This window comes from Panulirus ornatus, chromosome 34 (genome assembly GCF_036320965.1).
Source record: "Panulirus ornatus isolate Po-2019 chromosome 34, ASM3632096v1, whole genome shotgun sequence".
NCBI classification, from domain to species: domain Eukaryota; kingdom Metazoa; phylum Arthropoda; class Malacostraca; order Decapoda; family Palinuridae; genus Panulirus; species Panulirus ornatus.
This window is the reverse complement of record NC_092257.1, coordinates 2,798,215-2,817,805: the sequence shown is the minus strand read 5'-3', so window position 1 is coordinate 2,817,805 and position 19,591 is coordinate 2,798,215. Positions and strand designations below refer to the sequence as shown.

Sequence of the window (19,591 nt, the reverse complement as noted above, 5' to 3'; positions counted from 1 at the left end):
ATTACACATCGACTACACGCCCAGGTATGGTATAAGGTCAGAGGGAATTAACTTGAGACCGGATGGAAGTGTTTCGTTTGAAGTAGCATTGGTACATGTTTGCATTTCTTATGGAATGATTTATTAAAAACAAGTGAATCTATGGATGGATTTAAATGCAAAAAAGATTCTAAATCCCTTTGACATGCATTTTGAATGTCTATTCATTTCTCTCACAGGATTACACTGAAGATTCAAGATATCAAATGATTTTCGTTTGCCCATTAAGAAAAATGTGTTGCTTCGTAGTGATCGTAGTCTTAAGTGTACTTAACGGTGGATTTCGAGTAGAAGGGTTTCAGCACAAGTAATGCTCAGTTTCACTTCATATTCACTCATTTCAAATAACTGTTGAAATCGTTTGAAATCTACTCCAAAACGTATTCTCACCCCCGTGCAATTCTTTTTTTCTCTCTTTTTGATAATTTAGTGACATGTAAAGGGAACAGAAGATAAGCATACAAGGGATGGGGGAAAATAGAGCACATAAGGGATGGGGATAGAAAGCAACAATGAAATCATAACAAAAATTAGAAAGTATTTGAGACGTGTCATCTTGACAGCTACCAGAGCCCTCTTAATGCTGGAAGTGGTCATGTTTGGTGGAAGTGACGGGGGGAAAGTGATGGAAGGAGAGCAATAGATCAAAGGATATGTTTGATATGACAGGAGGCCGGAGTAGCTGGAAAATGACAAGTGAAGGCTCAAACCTACTCTTTATACATGGAAAAATGTTCTTGTCTGAACTGCTCTGTAGTTGTGGAACAAACTAATATATCTTCAATAAGGGCGTCTAATGAGAGGCGCGTGTAGCACCCATTCTGCTGAACTATACCTATAAAATGCTATGAAATTCTGTTCCAGTCTGTAGCGATAATGGCTGTGTTAAGGCTGGTGGGTCTTGCAAGGAGAGCTGCGACGACAATGAACGCTTGGACGCTGGTGCGTGTAAAGGCTCCAGCTGTGTGTGCTGCATCCCAGAACCAGGTGAGTGTAGTGAGGATCAGCTGACGACTGTCTCAGGCTTAGATATGACAGCAGATCAAAAGCAGCGGTGTCTTAGAACTGAGTACTAGGGTTTTTTTTCTTTTTTTGCTACAATAGCTTGTATGTATGTCTGTGTTCCTCAGGGAATCATCAAACACAGGGAAAGCATGAAGCAGATGATGGCTTTATATACCAGTGATTTGCCGAGTTGTTTTGATGGCAATAATTCAATGGACGTCGATATTATCCCCTGGATAACACGGAGGGTTATTATTGTCCCTCTATCCCATACGTTATAAACAATCTTCTAGTTCACTCAAACATAACTAATGAAAGATGTTACTGATTTCTGTTCGAATAAAGTAGTAGTTCTTTCATTAAGTCAATGATTATTTAGGGGTACGTCAATTCGTCTTCCGCTAAACTATACTGAGAGATGCATTAAAAATCTGTTGCAGGATGTAGTGATAATGGCTGTACCCAAGCTGGCGGATCTTGCAAGGAAGCGTGTCTCGTGAACGAACATCCACAACAAGGTGCTTGTACAGGAGAAAACTGCGTGTGTTGTGTTCCAGAATTAGGTGAGTACTATTAGAATTAGATGACAATTCATGCCAAGATGTGGCAGAGAATGAAAGGGAACTGAAACTTGGAATTGGGTAGTAATATTTCATGAAATGGTAAGGGGCCATATCTAAAGTCCTTGTGGACTAGCTTATGACGTATAAGGCATTCTTGATTGAATGGCTGTGTTTTGTATAAGTAAACTGGAATAACCTGTATAATGAAGACTAATTAGAGTGAATTTTGCTTACTTTCATACTGATTTTTAACTATGAATATTTTGACATTCTGTTGCAGGCTGTACCGACGATGGCTGTGCCCTGGCTGGTGGGTCCTGCAAGGAGATCTGTGATGTGGGTGAACGTCACTCGCATGGTCGATGTACAGGAACAAATTGTCTGTGTTGTATCGCAGAACCAGGTGAGTAAAGACATCAAATGAACGTTCCCATACTTGATTATTTGGGCTTCAGGGCCGCCGACTGCGTGGCTTTTTCCAAGCCAACAGTCATTTCCTAATCACAAATCTAAGGGCAATGCTTGAACACTTTCCTTAAGGGTTCAACACAATTTTAAGACCATACACGCTATCCTTGCATGTATGGTCCTTGAAAGACCCATGCGCCTGGTTATGGCAGAACATCAGAGGACGTATTTCCATTCAGGATGGATCTATGTAAAGCAAGAACGCCAAATTGATGATGCATTTTACGTAGAAATGATTCATTAAGGTGTTCTGATGAATCTAAATTTTCATCATAAGGTATTTCAGTCAAACGTGTCTTCAGACATTCATATGAAACGTATTCTTGCCTGAATGGCTGCTTTGTGCTTAAGTATACCAGAATGACCTTTATAGTAAAGATTAATTGGATAGAATTTTGTTTCCCTTCCTGCTGCATTATACTTACAAATATCTTGCTTCTTGTAGCAGAGTGCAGCGACCAAGGCTGTGCCATGGCTGGTGGGTCGTGCAAGGAGGCGTGTGTCCTGGGTGAGCGTCACTCTCACACAGGTTGCTCAGGAGGAGACTGCCTATGTTGTATTCCTGAACCAGGTAAGTGTCAACAGAACAGGATGGAGATAACAGAGAAGGATTAGAAAAAGAGAGAACTAACAGGATGGAGATAACAGAGAAGGATTAGAAAGAGAGAGAACTAACAGGATGGAGATAGCAGAGAAGGATTAGAAAGAGAGAGAACTAACAGGATGGAGATAACAGAGAAGGATTAGAAAGAGAGAGAACTAACAGGATGGAGATAACAGAGAAGGATTAGAAAGAGAGAGAACTAACAGGATGGAGATAACAGAGAAGGATTAGAAAGAGAGAGAACTAACAGGATGGAGATAACAGAGAAGGATTAGAAAGAGAGAGAACTAACAGGATGGAGATAACAGAGAAGGATTAGAAAGAGAGAGAGAGAACTGAGACGTGTAAAAGGAGTAGCAATACCATATGTTGTAGCTTAAGGTTAGTATACAGGAAGAACGTAAAACTAGTGATGGATTTCATGATCTGAGGTGTTTCGAAGATATTCATTTCTTCGATAGGATATCTCTGAAACTGAAGGACATCCTTTGTTTCTTTTTCTACATTGGGATAGAAGTGTCATTTAGCTCTAAGTTTAATTATCCATGATAAATATCGAGCTAGAGAGTTTCAAGAAGATATAATCCGTGATATCACCACATATCCAGGAGTCTATGTGATTACTATTCAAATATGCTCGTAAGAATGTTCTCGTATGAATGACTGTCATGTGTGTAAGCAAGCTCAGTGGTATTATCTTCATGAGGATGACTGATTAGAATTAAGTCTGATTACTCTCCCGCTGAACTTAGAAGTATTTTGACGGTCATTACAGAGTGTAGTGACAACGGATGCATTGCTGCAGGCGGGACCTGCAAGGAGACCTGTGCCGCGAATGAAGATCCCAGGATGGGCGCTTGTAATGGAGCCAACTGTATGTGTTGCGTTCCAGAACCAGGTTAGTATCGGTGGAATTAACCGAAGATCTTCTACCAAGAAATAACTTAAGATTTTCTGCCAAGATATTCAGAAAATCACAGATTAAATGAAGCCTGAAATTGGATGGCAGAGATATTGGTAGCAGGTTAAAAACATTCCTGAAAACCTAATGGTTTATATATCAATTAGACGTAAAATTAATGATTGTATATACAAATGATTCAGTATGGTGCTCAGATATTTCTTTTGTCATAGGATATCAATTTCTTCCACAGGATTCCACTAAGTACTTAGGATTTCAGATGAATAGGATTTTTCTTACGGACAGAAATGTAACCTGTTAGCGAAGTTTGTCTGCAATGTACTTGTCGGTATGTTTTGAGTTAAGGAAGTTCGCTTAAAACTTAGGCCCAGCAGCACCGCATGTTCACAAGGCTAAAGTAGTTGTCATATAGTGCGAGTCCTGCCTTCTGGGCCATCACACACACACACACACACACACACACACACACACACACACACACACATACTTAAACGAGCTCACTACATCCACCCACACACAGGCCAGCCTGTGCCAGTCATGGCTCCCCGAAAACAGGCTTACACTGTCAAGATCCGTCCCAGGCTTGAGGTGGTGCATCTTGATACACATATGCTAAAGAAAACTGTCGCTGGAAGATGGTAAGGAGTCCGGGGAGAGGGAGACTTCATCTCCGACCAGTGTGGTCTGGAAAAACACTGGAAAAGAAAACTAGAGAAAGTTGATGACATATACAGAAGAGAGAGAGAGAGAGAGAGAGAGAGAGAGAGAGAGAGAGAGAGAGAGAGCACCTGAGGGAGGGATAACTTTGTCTCAAAGACAGATCATGTGTGATGTGTATATTCGATTGATCTGAGGGCTGTGATATATATAAAAGAGATGGATGGGTAGATTGCATGTATCTGAACAACCATAAAACAATGACATCTGCACCTCTTAGGAGACTGGTAGATAGGCTGGATCTTCAAGCAAGAATAAGAGAGAGACTATTTCGACGGATAGAAGAGCATCTTAGTGGATGGTAACAAAGGACGATTGCCAGAGGAACCTTCTCCAAATGGGTTCAGGCGGTGTGTTCCAGGCGTCACTTCTGGGATCGATGCTCATCTTGATCTCCGTAAATTGACGTACTGGAAGGATTACACTCCCACCTGATTATGTTTCCAGATGATGGTAAAGTCCTTCAGGAAGTAGAAAGCAGGGGGCATTGCATCCACCTAAAACGGGATCTGGACACACTCCAAAATTAATCCTTTGCTTGATTGATGAAATTCAACCCAAGTATATGCAAGGAAAAGACGATGTAATACACTGGAAGAAGGAATCAGTATTAGTCCTCTCTCGAAGTATGTGAGTTGCAAAATTATGCATCTGAGAAGGATTCAAGAGCAGACTTCATCCCTAACCGCTCGCCGGAGTCCCACCAAATGAGAATAGTGGCGAACACAAACTGGCTGCTGGCAAATAATAGAAAAGTGTCCAAGTATATGGATAAAGTTTTTATCTTTATTTACGTTATATTTTCTTTGTGAATGTTGGTGAAATGGAAAGGATGGCTATCAACACGTCAATGAGCATTATAGCTAGAATTCGTGCCATACCTAACAAATATCTATGTCTCTAGATATCTACCTATCTACCTCTTATCTTTAACACCGCCCTCGCGCGCAGGGCGAGAATCAAATACATAATATTCACATATATCATCAATATTATCTATAAAGAGTATACATATCTGAAGGTCTATTGTGTGCTTATGTAGATTAATATTACCTTTATAACGAAGACTAACTAGAATTAAGTGCGATCACTTATGTGATGAAATGTACCTACAACTGTCTTAAAATTATTTTCAGAGTGCAGTGATGACGGCTGCATTGTGGCTGGCGGATCCTGCAAGGAAACTTGTGCAATGGATGAACATCCCACATTTGGAGCTTGTAAGGGATCATCCTGTGTGTGTTGCATTCCAGAACCAGGTTAGTATCATAGAAATGATTGAAAAATTACTATGTATTAAGACACTGTGAAATATCAAAGCCAACAAATTTGAAAGCAAAATTGTTACACATAAAGATATTTGCATTCCTAATGGACTACTGAATGGCAAAAATGTAAAATTGGTGATAGTTTTCACGTAGTAATTATATCTTATGTATGATATTCTGTTTATCAAAAGATTTCAACTTCTTTCAAAGGGCTCCACCAAATATCTAATACATCAAATATAATCTAGTATTCTTTTGGAATGAAATGTAACTTATTGGAGAACTATGAACATCAAACCTAGCCTCATCTCATGTTTATTGGTTGAAATACTGTACAAGTCTTGTCCTCTCAGGCAACACAGAACACAAACATATCCTCCTAAAAGAGCACGAGTGATATAGTGAGCTTAGTGAGCATTACAACTACAGTTCCAACTATACTCGTCAAATGATTATCTCTCTACCTATCTACATCTTTAACTTTGTCCTCAGTCTCGTGGGTTGGATAAAGTATATACGGCGTCTCTGCTCACTCATATCCTCTAACTATTAAGAAATCTGTTCTTCCATGAATGTCTGTTTTGTGCTTAAGCAAATTAGTAATGCCATTATGATGAAAATTACCTAGAATTAAGTGTGATCACTTTCGTAATGAAATAAGTCACCAAATGTTATGAAAACATGTTGCAGCCTGCAGTGATAACGGCTGCATTGTGGCTGGCGGATCCTGCAAGAAAGCTTGTGCAATGGGTGAACATCCCTCACGTGGAGCTTGTAAAGGAGTAGACTGTGTGTGTTGCATTCCAGAACCAGGTTAGTATCAATAGAAGTAATTGAAAAATCATTAAATATTAAGACACTGTGAAATATCAAAGGTAACAAATTTGAAGGCAAAATAGTTACATAAAGATATTTACATTCCAAATGGATTACTGAATGGCAAAAACGTAAAATTGATGATAGTCTTCTCCTAGTGATAATCTCCTGTGTATTATATTCTGTTTATCAAAAGCTTTCAATTTCTTTCAAAGGGCTCCACCGAATATCTAATACATAAAATATAATCTAGTATTCTTTTGGAATGAAGTGTAACTTATTGGATATCTATGAACATCAAACCTAGCCTTATCTCATGTTTAGTTGGTTGAACTACTGTACAAGTCTTGTCTTGTCCTCTCAGGCAACACAGAACACACACATATCCTCCTAAAAGAGCACGAGTGATATAGTGAGCTTAGTGAGCATTACAACTACAGTTCCAACTATACTCGTCAAATGATTATCTCTCTACCTATCTACATCTTTAACTTTGTCCTCAGTCTCGTGGGTTGGATAAAGTATATACTGCGTCTCTGCTCACTCATATCCTCTAACTATTAAGAAATCTGTTCTTCCATGAATGTCTGTTTTGTGCTTAAGCAAATTAGTAATGCCAGTATGATGAAAATTACATAGAATTAAGTGTGATCACTTTCGCAATAAAATAAGTCGACAAATGTTATGAAAACATGTTGCAGCCTGCAGTGATAACGGCTGCATTGTGGCTGGCGGATCCTGCAAGAAAGCTTGTGCAATGGGTGAACGTCCCACACTTGGAGCTTGTAAGGGAGCAGCCTGTATGTGTTGCATTCCAGAACCAGGTTAGTATCAGTGGAATTCATGAAAAGATTTCGTATCCAGACACTAGAATATCACACACAGCAGTAATTTGATGGGAAATTATGTTAAGTAAAATCTCTCTCCGTTATGTTGCAAAAACGAAAAATTGATGTGAGATTTATTGTAAAACTAATCCCTTGTGGTATTATGATATTTCTTTTCTCGAAAGATATCAATCTATTTCAAACGATTTCACATAATATTTGACAGCAAGGATTCGACCTTTGTACCATTTGCGTGGTAGCTGGGTACATTTAACCACTCGGCTATGCAGGAGATAATTGGGTAATGATTATGTGATTATTATGGGCAAAATAGCCATGGATTGAATGCCTATCAACAGCTCAGTGAGTGCCATACTAAACATACATATATTTCTTTAGTTGCCTACCTACCTCGAACGCAGTCCTCATTCGCACGGGCTGCGTCAAGTGCATACAGCCTCTTGGCTCACTCGCATGTCTTCTCAAAATTATCCGTAAAAAAAGATCTTGTCTGCATTACATTTATAATGAGAACTAACGAGAAATTACTTCGATCGCTTTTGTGATGAGATTTACTCACGAATGTCTTGAATTTGTTGCAGCCTGTAGTGACAACGGATGCTTCGCGGCTGGCGGGTCCTGCAAGAAAGCTTGTCTTCTGGGTGAACGTTCCGCGTACGGCGCTTGTAAGGGAGTATCCTGTGTGTGCTGTATTCCAGAACCAGGTTAGTATCACTACAATTAATCAAAAGATTTCGTATCGAGACACTTTAGAATATCATATATAACAAAAATTTGATGATAAGATTATCTGTTGCTGTTTAAGAACATGTCTGCCTTTCTTATGGACTGAAACGTAAAGTTGATGTTAGATTTCACGCACAAATATTGCCAGTAGATATTGATTTCTTAAAAGGATTTTACTGAATATTTTGGACATCACATGTATCTATTATTTCCTTCTGGAAATTGTAGCTTATTAATGTTCTTAGTCAAGAATATATTCATCAGTGGATGACCATCATGAGTTGTGGTAAAATTGGAGCCCAGTTTCACCAGTTATTCACGATGTATCTCATATATTGATGACAGATATTCTTTATTCTTGCCTCTTAGATTATTTCAAAGAGGTTAGAATTTACAATATCAGAGCCACAGATTTTTATTGACATTATAAAAGAAAGTACAACATCTTTAAGTTACACATTAGAAATATATTTTTCTCATATAGAAATTGAAATAATATGGAATGGTATAGGTACTGAGGGAAGCACATGCAGTTATGCCTTGTATCGTATTTCAACTATGCAGTCCTAACAATTTCTCATAAACTGAATTGGTAAAGACACTATTCTACCAATATGACACACTTCTTCATTCACGTTTGTGAATTCCACTACTTTTACAGTGTATAAGGTTAGGGGATCATATTTTCCTTTTCTATGGATGTGTTATAGCATGATTCTCTTTAATATATTATCTCCACTTGTCCCACATCAGGCAAACATGTGTGTAAAGAATCTGCACTTTTGATAATGTGACACTGGGTGAGGAAAATCAGTTTTCTAAGGAATTCAATCAGAAAAACATTTCGCATTCACCTGTGAATTCTTTCCCCTTCACTCTTTCGCTTACTGTCATTACGTCACTACAGTAATCTATACAATACTGTATACAAGTCAACAAGTACTTTTGATGCTGTTGCCATTACCACTGTAATATGATCCATACCGCCAAAAGTATTGATTGTGCTCAATTATCGACAATATTACCTATATCCTAAAAACTTGCCAATTGTGTTGCAGTTTGCAGCGATCACGGTTGCGTGGCTGAGGGAGGCACCTGCAAGAAAACTTGTGCCTTGCATGAGGCTGGTTCCAGTGTTGGCTGCATCGGCGCGGGCTGTACGTGTTGCACCCCGAAATCAGGTATGTCCTTCAAATACAAACAAGGAAATATATTGCGTGAATATATTCACTTTAATGTCATATCAGAGAGACATGGCTCTTTTTATAGTCTCAAGAAAGCTTGTGATTTCGGCAAACTTCTCACAAACGGTACTTGTAAGGGATTTATCCTGTGTTTGTTGCATAACAAAACAGGCTACTTAGTCAACAGAAATTCATAAATAACAGAAATTTGATGGAAAAAAAAATCAAAAAATATCTAAGTTCCATTTCTTTTAGACTAAAGTATCACAGAAACCTAAGGTTAATGGTAGATTTAATATGAAAACAATCCCCTGTGGTGTTCTGATATTTTTGTTTTCAAAAAATATGAATTTCTTTCAAAGGATTCCTCCGATTATCTAGGATATCAAATTTACTTCTATCTTAGTCTGAAGTGTAAGTTATTAGTGATCTCAGTAAAATTAAGGCCAGGTATCATCGCATGTCCACGAGTCTAAAGGTGTTCAGGTGCATGAAATATAATGGAAGTCCTGTCTTGTGAGGCATCACACATCTTTATTGCAACACACACCCAACTAAGAGAACCCATTACACTTATCCCTTAACCTCTTATCTGTAACGCAGTCCTCATACACACGGGGCGGATCAAGGGCGTACAGCCTCTTAGATCACTCGCATATATCCTTATATCTTTTTATCAAAACGCGTTTTTTCTACAATGTCTGTTTTATGCAAAAGTAAATTCCTATCACCTTGACACTGAAGACTAATTAGAATTTAATATGATCACTTTCGTGACGAGATATTCCTACAAATATGTCTGGAAATTAGTTGCAGTGTGCAGTGACAACGGATGCTTCGCGGCTGGCGGGTCCTGCAAGAAGTCTTGTATTCTGGGTGAACGTTCCACATACGGTGCTTGTAAGGGATCAACCTATGTTTGTTGCATTCCAGAAAAAGTTTAGCATCAACAGAAAATCACAAATAACAGAAATTTGATGATAGAATTATATAACGAATTTCCATTCCTTCTAGACTATTGTATCTCAAAAACTTAAAAATTGATGATAGATTTAATGTGAAAATATTGCCCTGTGGTGTTTAGATATTTTGTCTTCAAAGATTATGAATTTCTTTCAAAGGATCCCTCCGATTATTTAGGATATCAAATTTACTTCTGTCTTAGACTGAAGTGTAAGTTATTAAGGATCTCAGTAAAATTAAGGCCAGGTATCATCGCATGTCCACGAGTCTAAAGGTGTTCAGGTGCATGAAATATAATGGAAGTCCTGTCCTCTGGGGCATCACACATCTTTATTACAACACACATCCAACTAAGAAAGCCCATTACACTTATCTATCAACCTCTTATCTTTAACGCAGTCCTCACGATCACAGAGTGGATCAAGTGCATACAACGTCTTAGAACACTCACATATATCCTCATATTTTAATGAAACGCGTTTTGTCTACAATGTCTGTTTTATGCAAAAGTAAATTCCTATCACCTTGACACTGAAGACTAATTAGAATTTAATATGATCACTTTCGTGACGAGATATTCCTACAAATATGTCTGGAAATTAGTTGCAGTGTGCAGTGACAACGGATGCTTCGCGGCTGGCGGGTCCTGCAAGAAGTCTTGTATTCTGGGTGAACGTTCCACATACGGTGCTTGTAAGGGATCAACCTATGTTTGTTGCATTCCAGAAAAAGTTTAGCATCAACAGAAAATCACAAATAACAGAAATTTGATGATAGAATTATATAACGAATTTCCATTCCTTCTAGACTATTGTATCTCAAAAACTTAAAAATTGATGATAGATTTAATGTGAAAATATTGCCCTGTGGTGTTCTGATATTTTGTCTTCAAAGATTATGAATTTCTTTCAAAGGATCCCTCCGATTATTTAGGATATCAAATTTACTTCTGTCTTAGACTGAAGTGTAAGTTATTAAGGATCTCAGTAAAATTAAGGCCAGGTATCATCGCATGTCCACGAGTCTAAAGGTGTTCAGGTGCATGAAATATAATGGAAGTCCTGTCCTCTGGGGCATCACACATCTTTATTACAACACACATCCAACTAAGAAAGCCCATTACACTTATCTATCAACCTCTTATCTTTAACGCAGTCCTCACGATCACAGAGTGGATCAAGTGCATACAACGTCTTAGATCACTCACATATATCCTCATATTTTAATGAAAACGCGTTTTGTCTACAATGTCTGTTTTGTGCATAAGTAAATTCCTATCATCTTTACTGTGAAGACTAATTAGAATTTAATATGATCACTTTCGTGACGAGATATTCCTACAAATATGTCTGGAAATTAGTTGCAGTGTGCAGTGACAACGGATGCTTCGCGGCTGGCGGGTCCTGCAAGAAAGCTTGTACTCTGGGCAAACATCCCACATACGGTGCTTGTAAGGGATCAACCTATGTTTGTTGCATTGCAGAAAAAGTTTAGCATCAACAGAAAATCACAAATAACAGAAATTTGATGATAGAATTATATTGCATAACAACAAATTCTCATTCCTTATAGACTATTGTATCTCAAAAACTTAAAAATTGATGATAGATTTAATGTGAAAATATTGCCCTGTGGTGTTCTGATATTTTGTCTTCAAAGATTATGAATTTCTTTCAAAGGATCCCTCCGATTATTTAGGATATCAAATTTACTTCTGTCTTAGACTGAAGTGTAAGTTATTAAGGATCTCAGTAAAATTAAGGCCAGGTATCATCGCATGTCCACGAGTCTAAAGGTGTTCAGGTGCTTGAAATATAATGGAAGTCCTGTCCTCTGGGGCATCACACATCTTTATTACAACACACATCCAACTAAGAAAGCCCATTACACTTATCTATCAACCTCTTATCTTTAACGCAGTCCTCACGATCACAGAGTGGATCAAGTGCATACAACGTCTTAGAACACTCACATATATCCTCATATCTTTAATGAAAACGCGTTTTGTCTACAATGTCTGTTTTGTAAATTCCTATCATCTTTACAGTGAAGACTAATTAGAATTTAATATGATCACTTTCGTGACGAGATATTCATACAAATGTGTCTGGAAATTAGTTGCAGTGTGCAGTGACAACGGATGCTTCGCGGCTGGCGGGTCCTGCAAGAAGTCTTGTATTCTGGGTGAACGTTCCACATACGGTGCTTGTAAGGGATTATCCTGTGTGTGCTGTATTCCAGAACCAGGTTAGTATCACTACAATTAATCAAAAGATTTCGAATCGAGACACTTTAGAATATCACATATAACAGAAATTTGATAGCAAGATTATCTGTTGCCGTTTGAGAACATGTCTGACATTTTCATTGACTGAAACGTAAAACTGATGTTAGATTTCACGTACAAATATCATACTGCGATTCAGATGTTTTTATTGCCAATAGATATCGGTTTCTTGTAAGGATTTCACTGAACATTAAGGATATCGCATGAAATATTTTCTTTGGAAAGTTATATCATTTTCTTGTTGGAAATGGATGACGATCAAAAATTTTGGAAAAAATTGGAACTCGGTTTCACCAGATATTCACGATGCACCCTATATATCAATGACAGACATTCTTTATTTTTGCCTCTTCGATTATTCCAAAGAGGTTAGAATTTACAATATCAGAACCACAGATATATTTAGATATTATAAGAGAAACTATAATATCTCTAGGCTACACAATAGAAATATATTTTACTCATATACAATCTGAGGTGATAAGAAATGGTATAGGTACTGAAGGAAGCACGAGCAGTTATGGCCTGTATCCCACATTAACTATGCAGTTATAACAATTTCTCATAAATTGAATTGGGAAAGACAACATTGAACCAATATGACACACCTCTTCATTCATGTTTGTGAATTCCGCTTCTTTTACATTGTATAAGGATTAGGTATTATATCTTCCTTTTCTATTGATTTCTTATAGCATGATTTTCTTCAGTATATCGTCTCCACTTGTCCCACATAAGGAAAGCATGTGTAAAAAATCTGCACTTTTGATAATGTGACACTGGGTGAGGAAAGTCACAGAAGTTTTCGAAGCAATTAAACAGGAAAGACATTTCGCATTCACTTGTGAATTCTGTTCCCTTCATTCTTTCCCTTATTGCCATTAAATCAATACAGTAATCTATACAATACTGTATACAAAACAACAAGCACTTCTGAAACTGTTGCCATAACCACTATAATATGGTCCATTTCGCCAAAAGCATTTGTTTTATGCCTTTATCGATAATATTAACTATAATACTGAGGCAAAAAGAGCAACAACTATACTCTAAAAATTTACCAATTTTGTCGCAGTTTGCAGCGATCACGGTTGCGTGGCTGAGGGAGGCACCTGCAAGAAAACTTGTGCCTTGCATGAGGCTGGCTCCAGCGTTGGCTGCATAGGCACGGGTTGTACGTGTTGCACCCCGAAATCAGGTATGTCCTTCAAATACAAACAAGGAAATATAATGCGTGAATATGCTTACTATAATGTCATATTAGAGAGACATAGCTCTCTTATACTTGCAAGAAAGCTTGTATTCTGGGCAAACATCCCACATACGGTGCTTGTAAGGGATCAACCTATGTTTGTTGCATTTCAGAAGAAGGTTAGTATCAAGAGAAAATCACAAATAACAGAAATTTGATGATAGAATTATATAACGAATTTCCATTCCTTCTAGACTATTGTATCTCAAAAACGTGAAAATTGATTATAGATTCATGTGAAAATATTGCTCTGTGGTGTTTAGATATTTTGTCTTCAAAGATTATGTATTTCTTTCAAAGGATTTCTCCGATTATTTAGGATATCAAATTTACTTCTCTCTTAGACTGAATTGTAAGTTATTAGTGATCTCGGTAAAATTAAGGCCAGGTATCATCGCATGTCCACTAGTCTAAATGTGTTCAGGTGCTTGAAATGTAATGGATGTCTTGTCCTCTGGGGCATCACACATCTTTATTACAACACACATCCAACTAAGAAAGTCCATTACACTTATCTATCAACCTCTTATCTTTAACGCAGTCCTCACGATCACAGAGTGGATCAAGTGCATACAGCGTCTTAGATCACTCACATATATCCTCATATCTTTAATGAAAACGCGTTTTGTCTATAATGTCTGTTTTGTGCATCATATGTAAATTCCTATCATCTTTACAGTGAAGACTAATTAGAATTTAGTATGATCACTTTCGTGACGAAATATTCCTACAAATGTGTCTGGAAATTAGTTGCAGTGTGCAGTGACAACGGATGCTTCGCGGCTGGCGGGTCCTGCAAGAAGTCTTGTATTCTGGGTGAACGTTCCACATACGGTGCTTGTAAGGGATTATCCTGTGTGTGCTGTATTCCAGAACCAGGTTAGTATCACTACAATTAATCAAAAGATTTCGAATTGAGACACTTTAAATTATCACAGATAACAGAAATTTGATAGCAAGATTATCTGTTGCCGTTTGAGAACATGTCTGACATTTTCATTGACTGAAACGTAAAACTGATGTTAGATTTCACGTACAGATATTATACTGCGATTCAGATGTTTTTATTGCCAATAGATATCAATTTCTTTTGAGGATTTCACTGAATATTTAGGATATCACATGTATTTATTATTTCCTTTTGGAAAGTTATATCATTTTCTTTTGGAAAATTGTATCATTTTCTTTGGGAAAGTGGATGACGATCAAAGATTTTTTTTTGGAAAAAAATTGGAACCCAGTTTCTCAGTAATTCACGATGCATCCCATATATCACTGACAAGTATTCTTTATTCTTGCCTCTTAGCTTATTCCATAGAGGTTAGAATTTACAATATCAGAGCCACAGACATATTTAGACATCATAAAAGAAACCATAATATCTCAAGGCTGCACAATAGAAATGTATTTTACTCATACGCAAATTGAAATAATATGGAATGGTATAGGTACTGAGAGAAGCACATGCAGTTATGCCTTGTATCGTATTTTAACTATGCAGTTCTAACAATTTGTCATGAACTGAATTGGGAAAGACACCATTCTACCAATATGACGCATCTCACCATGCACGTTTGAGAATCCCACTAATTTTGCAGGATAAGGGATTATATGTTCCTTTTCTTTTCATTTGTTTCAGCAGGATTTTCTTTAATATATCATCTCCACTTGTCTCACATAAGGAAAACATATGTGTAAAAAATCTGCACTTTTGATAATGTGACACTGGGTGAGGAAAATCACAGTTTTCTAAGGAATTCAACAAGAAAGATATTTCGCATTCACTTGTGAATTTTGTCCCCTTCACTCTTTCGTCTATTGCCATTACATCAATACAGTAATTTCTACAATGCTGTATACAAAACAACAAGTATTCCTGAAACTGTTGCCTTTACCACTAATATGGTCCACACCACCAAAAGCATTGGTTGTGCGCCATTATCGTTAACTTTACCTAAAATACCGAATCGAAAACAGCTAACAATATATTCTAAAAATCTGCCATTTCTGTCGCAGTTTGTAGCGATCACGGTTGCGTGGCTGAGGGAGGCACCTGCAAGAAAACTTGTGCCTTGGATGAGGCTGGTTCCAGTGTTGGCTGCATAGGCGCGGGTTGCACGTGTTGCACCCCGAAATCAGGTATGTACTAGAAACATAAACAAGGAAATAGATATCCTTGTGTGAATATGCTCACTTTAATGTCATATTAGAGAGATATGGCTTTCTTATACTGGCAAGAAAGCTTGTGTTCTGGGCGAACATTCCACATACTGTGCTTGTAAGGGATCGTCCTGCGTTTGTTGCATTCCAGAAAAAGTTAAGTTGGTATCAACAGAAATTCATAAACAACAGAAATTTCATGACAAAATTGTTCACCAATAACGAATCTATATTCCTTATGAACTACTGTATCGCAGAAACTTAAGGTTGATGGTAGATCTTATTTGGAAATAATCCCCTGTGGTTTTCTGATATTTTCGTTTTCAAAAATATAAACATTTTTCACAGTGTTCCACAGATTATCTAGGATGTCAAACTTACTTTTGTCTTAGAAGAAAGTCTAAGATATATGTGATCTGAGTAAAGCTAAGGCCAGGTATCATCGCACGCCCACGAGACTAAAGGTGTTCAGGTGCTTGAAATATAATGGAAGTCCAACCTTTGAGGATAGCACACATCTTTATTACAACACACATCCAACTAAGAGAGCCCATTACACTTATCTATCAACCTCTCATCTCTGAGTTAACACGCTCACGGGACGGATCAAGTCCGTACAACTTCTTAAATCACACACAAATATCGTTATATCTTTATATGAAAACGCGTTTTGTCTATAATGTCTGTCTTGTGCATAAGTAAATTCCTATCATCTTTACAGTGAAGACTAATTAGAATTTAGTATGATCACTTCGTGACGAAATATTCCTACAAATGTGTCTGGAAAATAGTTGCAGTGTGCAGTGACAACGGATGCTTCGCGGCTGGCGGGTCCTGCAAGAAGTCTTGTATTCTGGGTGAACGTTCCACATACGGTGCTTGTAAGGGATTATCCTGTGTGTGCTGTATTCCAGAACCAGGTTAGTATCACTACAATTAATCAAAAGATTTCGTATCGAGACACTTTAGAATATCACATATAACAGAAATTTGATGATAAGATTATCTGTTGCTGTTTAAGAACATGTTTGCCTTTCATATGGACAAAAGCATAGAATTGATGTTAGATGTCCCCTACAAATATTCCAATGTAATTCTGATATATCTATTGCCAATAGATATCTACTTCTTCTAAGGATTTCACTGAATATTTAGGATATCATATGTATATATTATTTAACTCTTGGAAAGTGTAGCTTATTAATGTTCTTAGTCTAGAGTGTACTCATTAGTGAATGACGATCAAGAGTTGCGGTAAAACTAGAACCTAATCTCACCATCTGTTCACGATGCTTCCCATATATAAATGACAGTTCTTTCTAATTCTTGCGACTCTGAATATTCCAAAGGGGTTAGAATCTACCGTATCACAATCACAGGTTATCACATCATAAATAAAAGTACAATGTCTTAACACTACACAAAAGAAATATATTTCACTCTTATAAAATTGATAAGATATTGAATGATATCGATACTGAGAGAAGTACATGCCGCTATAGTCTTTCATCCTGCTTTACCAACGCAATTCTGTAATTTCTCATACAGTGATCTGGGAAAGACACCATTTCACCAATATGACGCATCTTTAAATGCACGTTTGTGAATCCCGCTTCTTTTAAATTGTACAAGTTTAAGGTATCATAGGGTCCTTTTCTACTGAATTGTTTTAGCATTGTTTTCTTTAGTATATCATCTCCACTTGTCTCACATTAGGAAAACATATGTGTAAAAAAATCTGTACTTTTGATAATGTGACACTGGATGAGGAAAGTCACAGTTTTCTAAGGAATTCAACAAGAAAGACATATCGCATTCATCTGTGAATTCTGTTCCCTTCACTCTTTCGCTTATTGTCATTACATCAATCCAGTAATCTATACAATACTTTATACAAAACAACAGGTACTTCTGAAACTATTGTCATTATCACTAATATGATCCATACAGCCAAAAGTGTTGGTTGTGCTCAATTATTGACATTACCTGTAAATAATGAGGCAAAAAGAGCTAACACTATATTCTAAAAACTTACCAATTCTGTTGCAGTGTGCAGCGATCACGGCTGCATGGCTGGGGGAGGCATCTGCAAGACTACTTGTGCTTTGCATGAGGCTGATTCCAAGGCTGGCTGCATTGGCGCGGGCTGTACGTGTTGCACACCAATATCAGGTAATGAAAATATAAGCACGGATATATATTGAGTGAATATGCTTACTTTAATGTCTTATTAGAGAGATATAACAATCATATAGTCTCAAGAAAGCTTGTCTTCTGGGCTAATATCTCAAACACACTGCTTGTAAGGGATCATCATGTGTTCGTTGCATTCGAAAAACAGGTTAGATAGCATCAACAGAAAATCACAAATAACAAATTTGATGACATAACTATATTACACAAAAACGAATTGCCATTCCTTATAGACTACTGTATCTCAAACACTTAAGATTCATGGTAGATTTAATGTGAAAATAATCCCTGTGGTGTTCTGATATTTTCGTTTTCAAATGATATGAATTTCTTTCAAAGGATTCCATCGAATATCTAGGATATCAAATTGATTTTTACTTTAGACGGAAGCGTAAGTTATTTGTGATCTAAGTAAAACTTAGGCCAGGTATCATCAATTGTCCAAGAGTCTAAAGGTGTTCAGGTGTATGGAAATGTAATGGAAGTCCCGTCCTCTGAGGCATCGCACATCATAACAACACACATCCAAGTAAAACAGCCCCTTACACTTGTCTATCAGCCTCATATCTTTAACGTAGTCCTCACGCACGTTGGGTGGATCAAGTGCGTACACCCTCTTCGATCACTCGTAGATATCCTCGTATCTTTATGAAAAAGGGTTTTGTCTACAATGTATGTTTTGTACATAAGTAACTTCCTATCATCTTTACAGTGAAGATTAATTAGAATTTAGTATGATCGCTTTCGTGACGAAATATTCCAACAAATGTGTCTGGAAATTAGTTGCAGGTTGCAGTGACAACGGATGCTTTGCGGCTGGCGGGTCCTGCAAGAAGTCTTGTATTCTGGGTGAACGTTCCACATACGGTGCTTGTAAGGGATTATCCTGTGTGTGCTGTATTCCAGAACCAGGTTAGTATCACTACAATTAATCAAAAGATTTCGTATTGTGAAATTGTAGAATATCACATATAACAGAAATTTGATGGTAAGATTAATTGTTGCTGTTTAAGAACATGTGTGCCTTTCATAAGGACTAAAACGTAAAATTGATGTTAGTTCACACGTACAAATATCCCAATGTGATTTAGATATTTCTATTGCCAATAGACAGTAACTACTTTTGCAGGATTTCACTGAACATTTAGGATATCTTATGTATATATTTTTCATCTTTTGGAAATTGTAGCTTATTAATATTCTTACACTAGAATATACTCATCAGTGGATGATGATCAAGAGTTTCGGTAAAACTAGAACCCAGTTTCACCACTCTTTCACGATGCATCCCATATATCAATGACAGTTCTTTCTTGTTCTCCCCTCTCTGATTATTCCAAGGGGGTTAGAATCTACAATATTACAATCACAGATTCATTATCACATCAAAAAAGAAAGTATAATGCTTTAAGCCTACACACAAGAAATATATTTCACGTATAGAAATGGTATAATATGAAATGGTATAGATACTGAGGGAAGCACATGCAATCATGTCTTTCATCCTATTTTACCTATGTAGTTCTAGCAATTTTTCATAAGGTGACCAAGGGAATACACCATTTCTTCAATGTGA

The 19,591-nt window shown here is 37.2% G+C and overlaps 2 protein-coding genes across 2 annotated transcripts in view; both read left to right on the top strand.

Annotated features, from left to right (window-relative positions):
* The window catches only part of LOC139759713 (uncharacterized), a 35,869-nt gene extending 25,765 nt beyond the window's left edge, over positions 1-10,104 (top strand). Inside the window, exons 32-42 of the mRNA XM_071682109.1 lie at positions 904-1,026; positions 1,485-1,607; positions 1,888-2,010; positions 2,521-2,646; positions 3,455-3,577; positions 5,455-5,577; positions 6,277-6,399; positions 7,104-7,226; positions 7,832-7,954; positions 9,035-9,157; positions 9,971-10,104. Coding sequence (XP_071538210.1) covers positions 904-1,026; positions 1,485-1,607; positions 1,888-2,010; positions 2,521-2,646; positions 3,455-3,577; positions 5,455-5,577; positions 6,277-6,399; positions 7,104-7,226; positions 7,832-7,954; positions 9,035-9,157; positions 9,971-10,104 — 1,367 coding nt within the window. The remainder of the gene's footprint in view (positions 1-903; positions 1,027-1,484; positions 1,608-1,887; positions 2,011-2,520; positions 2,647-3,454; positions 3,578-5,454; positions 5,578-6,276; positions 6,400-7,103; positions 7,227-7,831; positions 7,955-9,034; positions 9,158-9,970) is intronic.
* Positions 10,105-12,238: 2,134 nt separating this feature from the next.
* LOC139759775 (uncharacterized) overlaps positions 12,239-19,591 on the top strand; it is a 30,223-nt gene continuing 22,870 nt past the window's right edge. The window contains exons 1-7 of the mRNA XM_071682224.1: positions 12,239-12,370; positions 13,486-13,608; positions 14,413-14,541; positions 15,679-15,801; positions 16,614-16,742; positions 17,872-17,994; positions 18,799-18,927. Of these exons, the coding sequence (XP_071538325.1) occupies positions 17,892-17,994; positions 18,799-18,927 (232 nt within the window). The 5' untranslated portion in view covers positions 12,239-12,370; positions 13,486-13,608; positions 14,413-14,541; ... (1 more) ...; positions 16,614-16,742; positions 17,872-17,891. The remainder of the gene's footprint in view (positions 12,371-13,485; positions 13,609-14,412; positions 14,542-15,678; positions 15,802-16,613; positions 16,743-17,871; positions 17,995-18,798; positions 18,928-19,591) is intronic.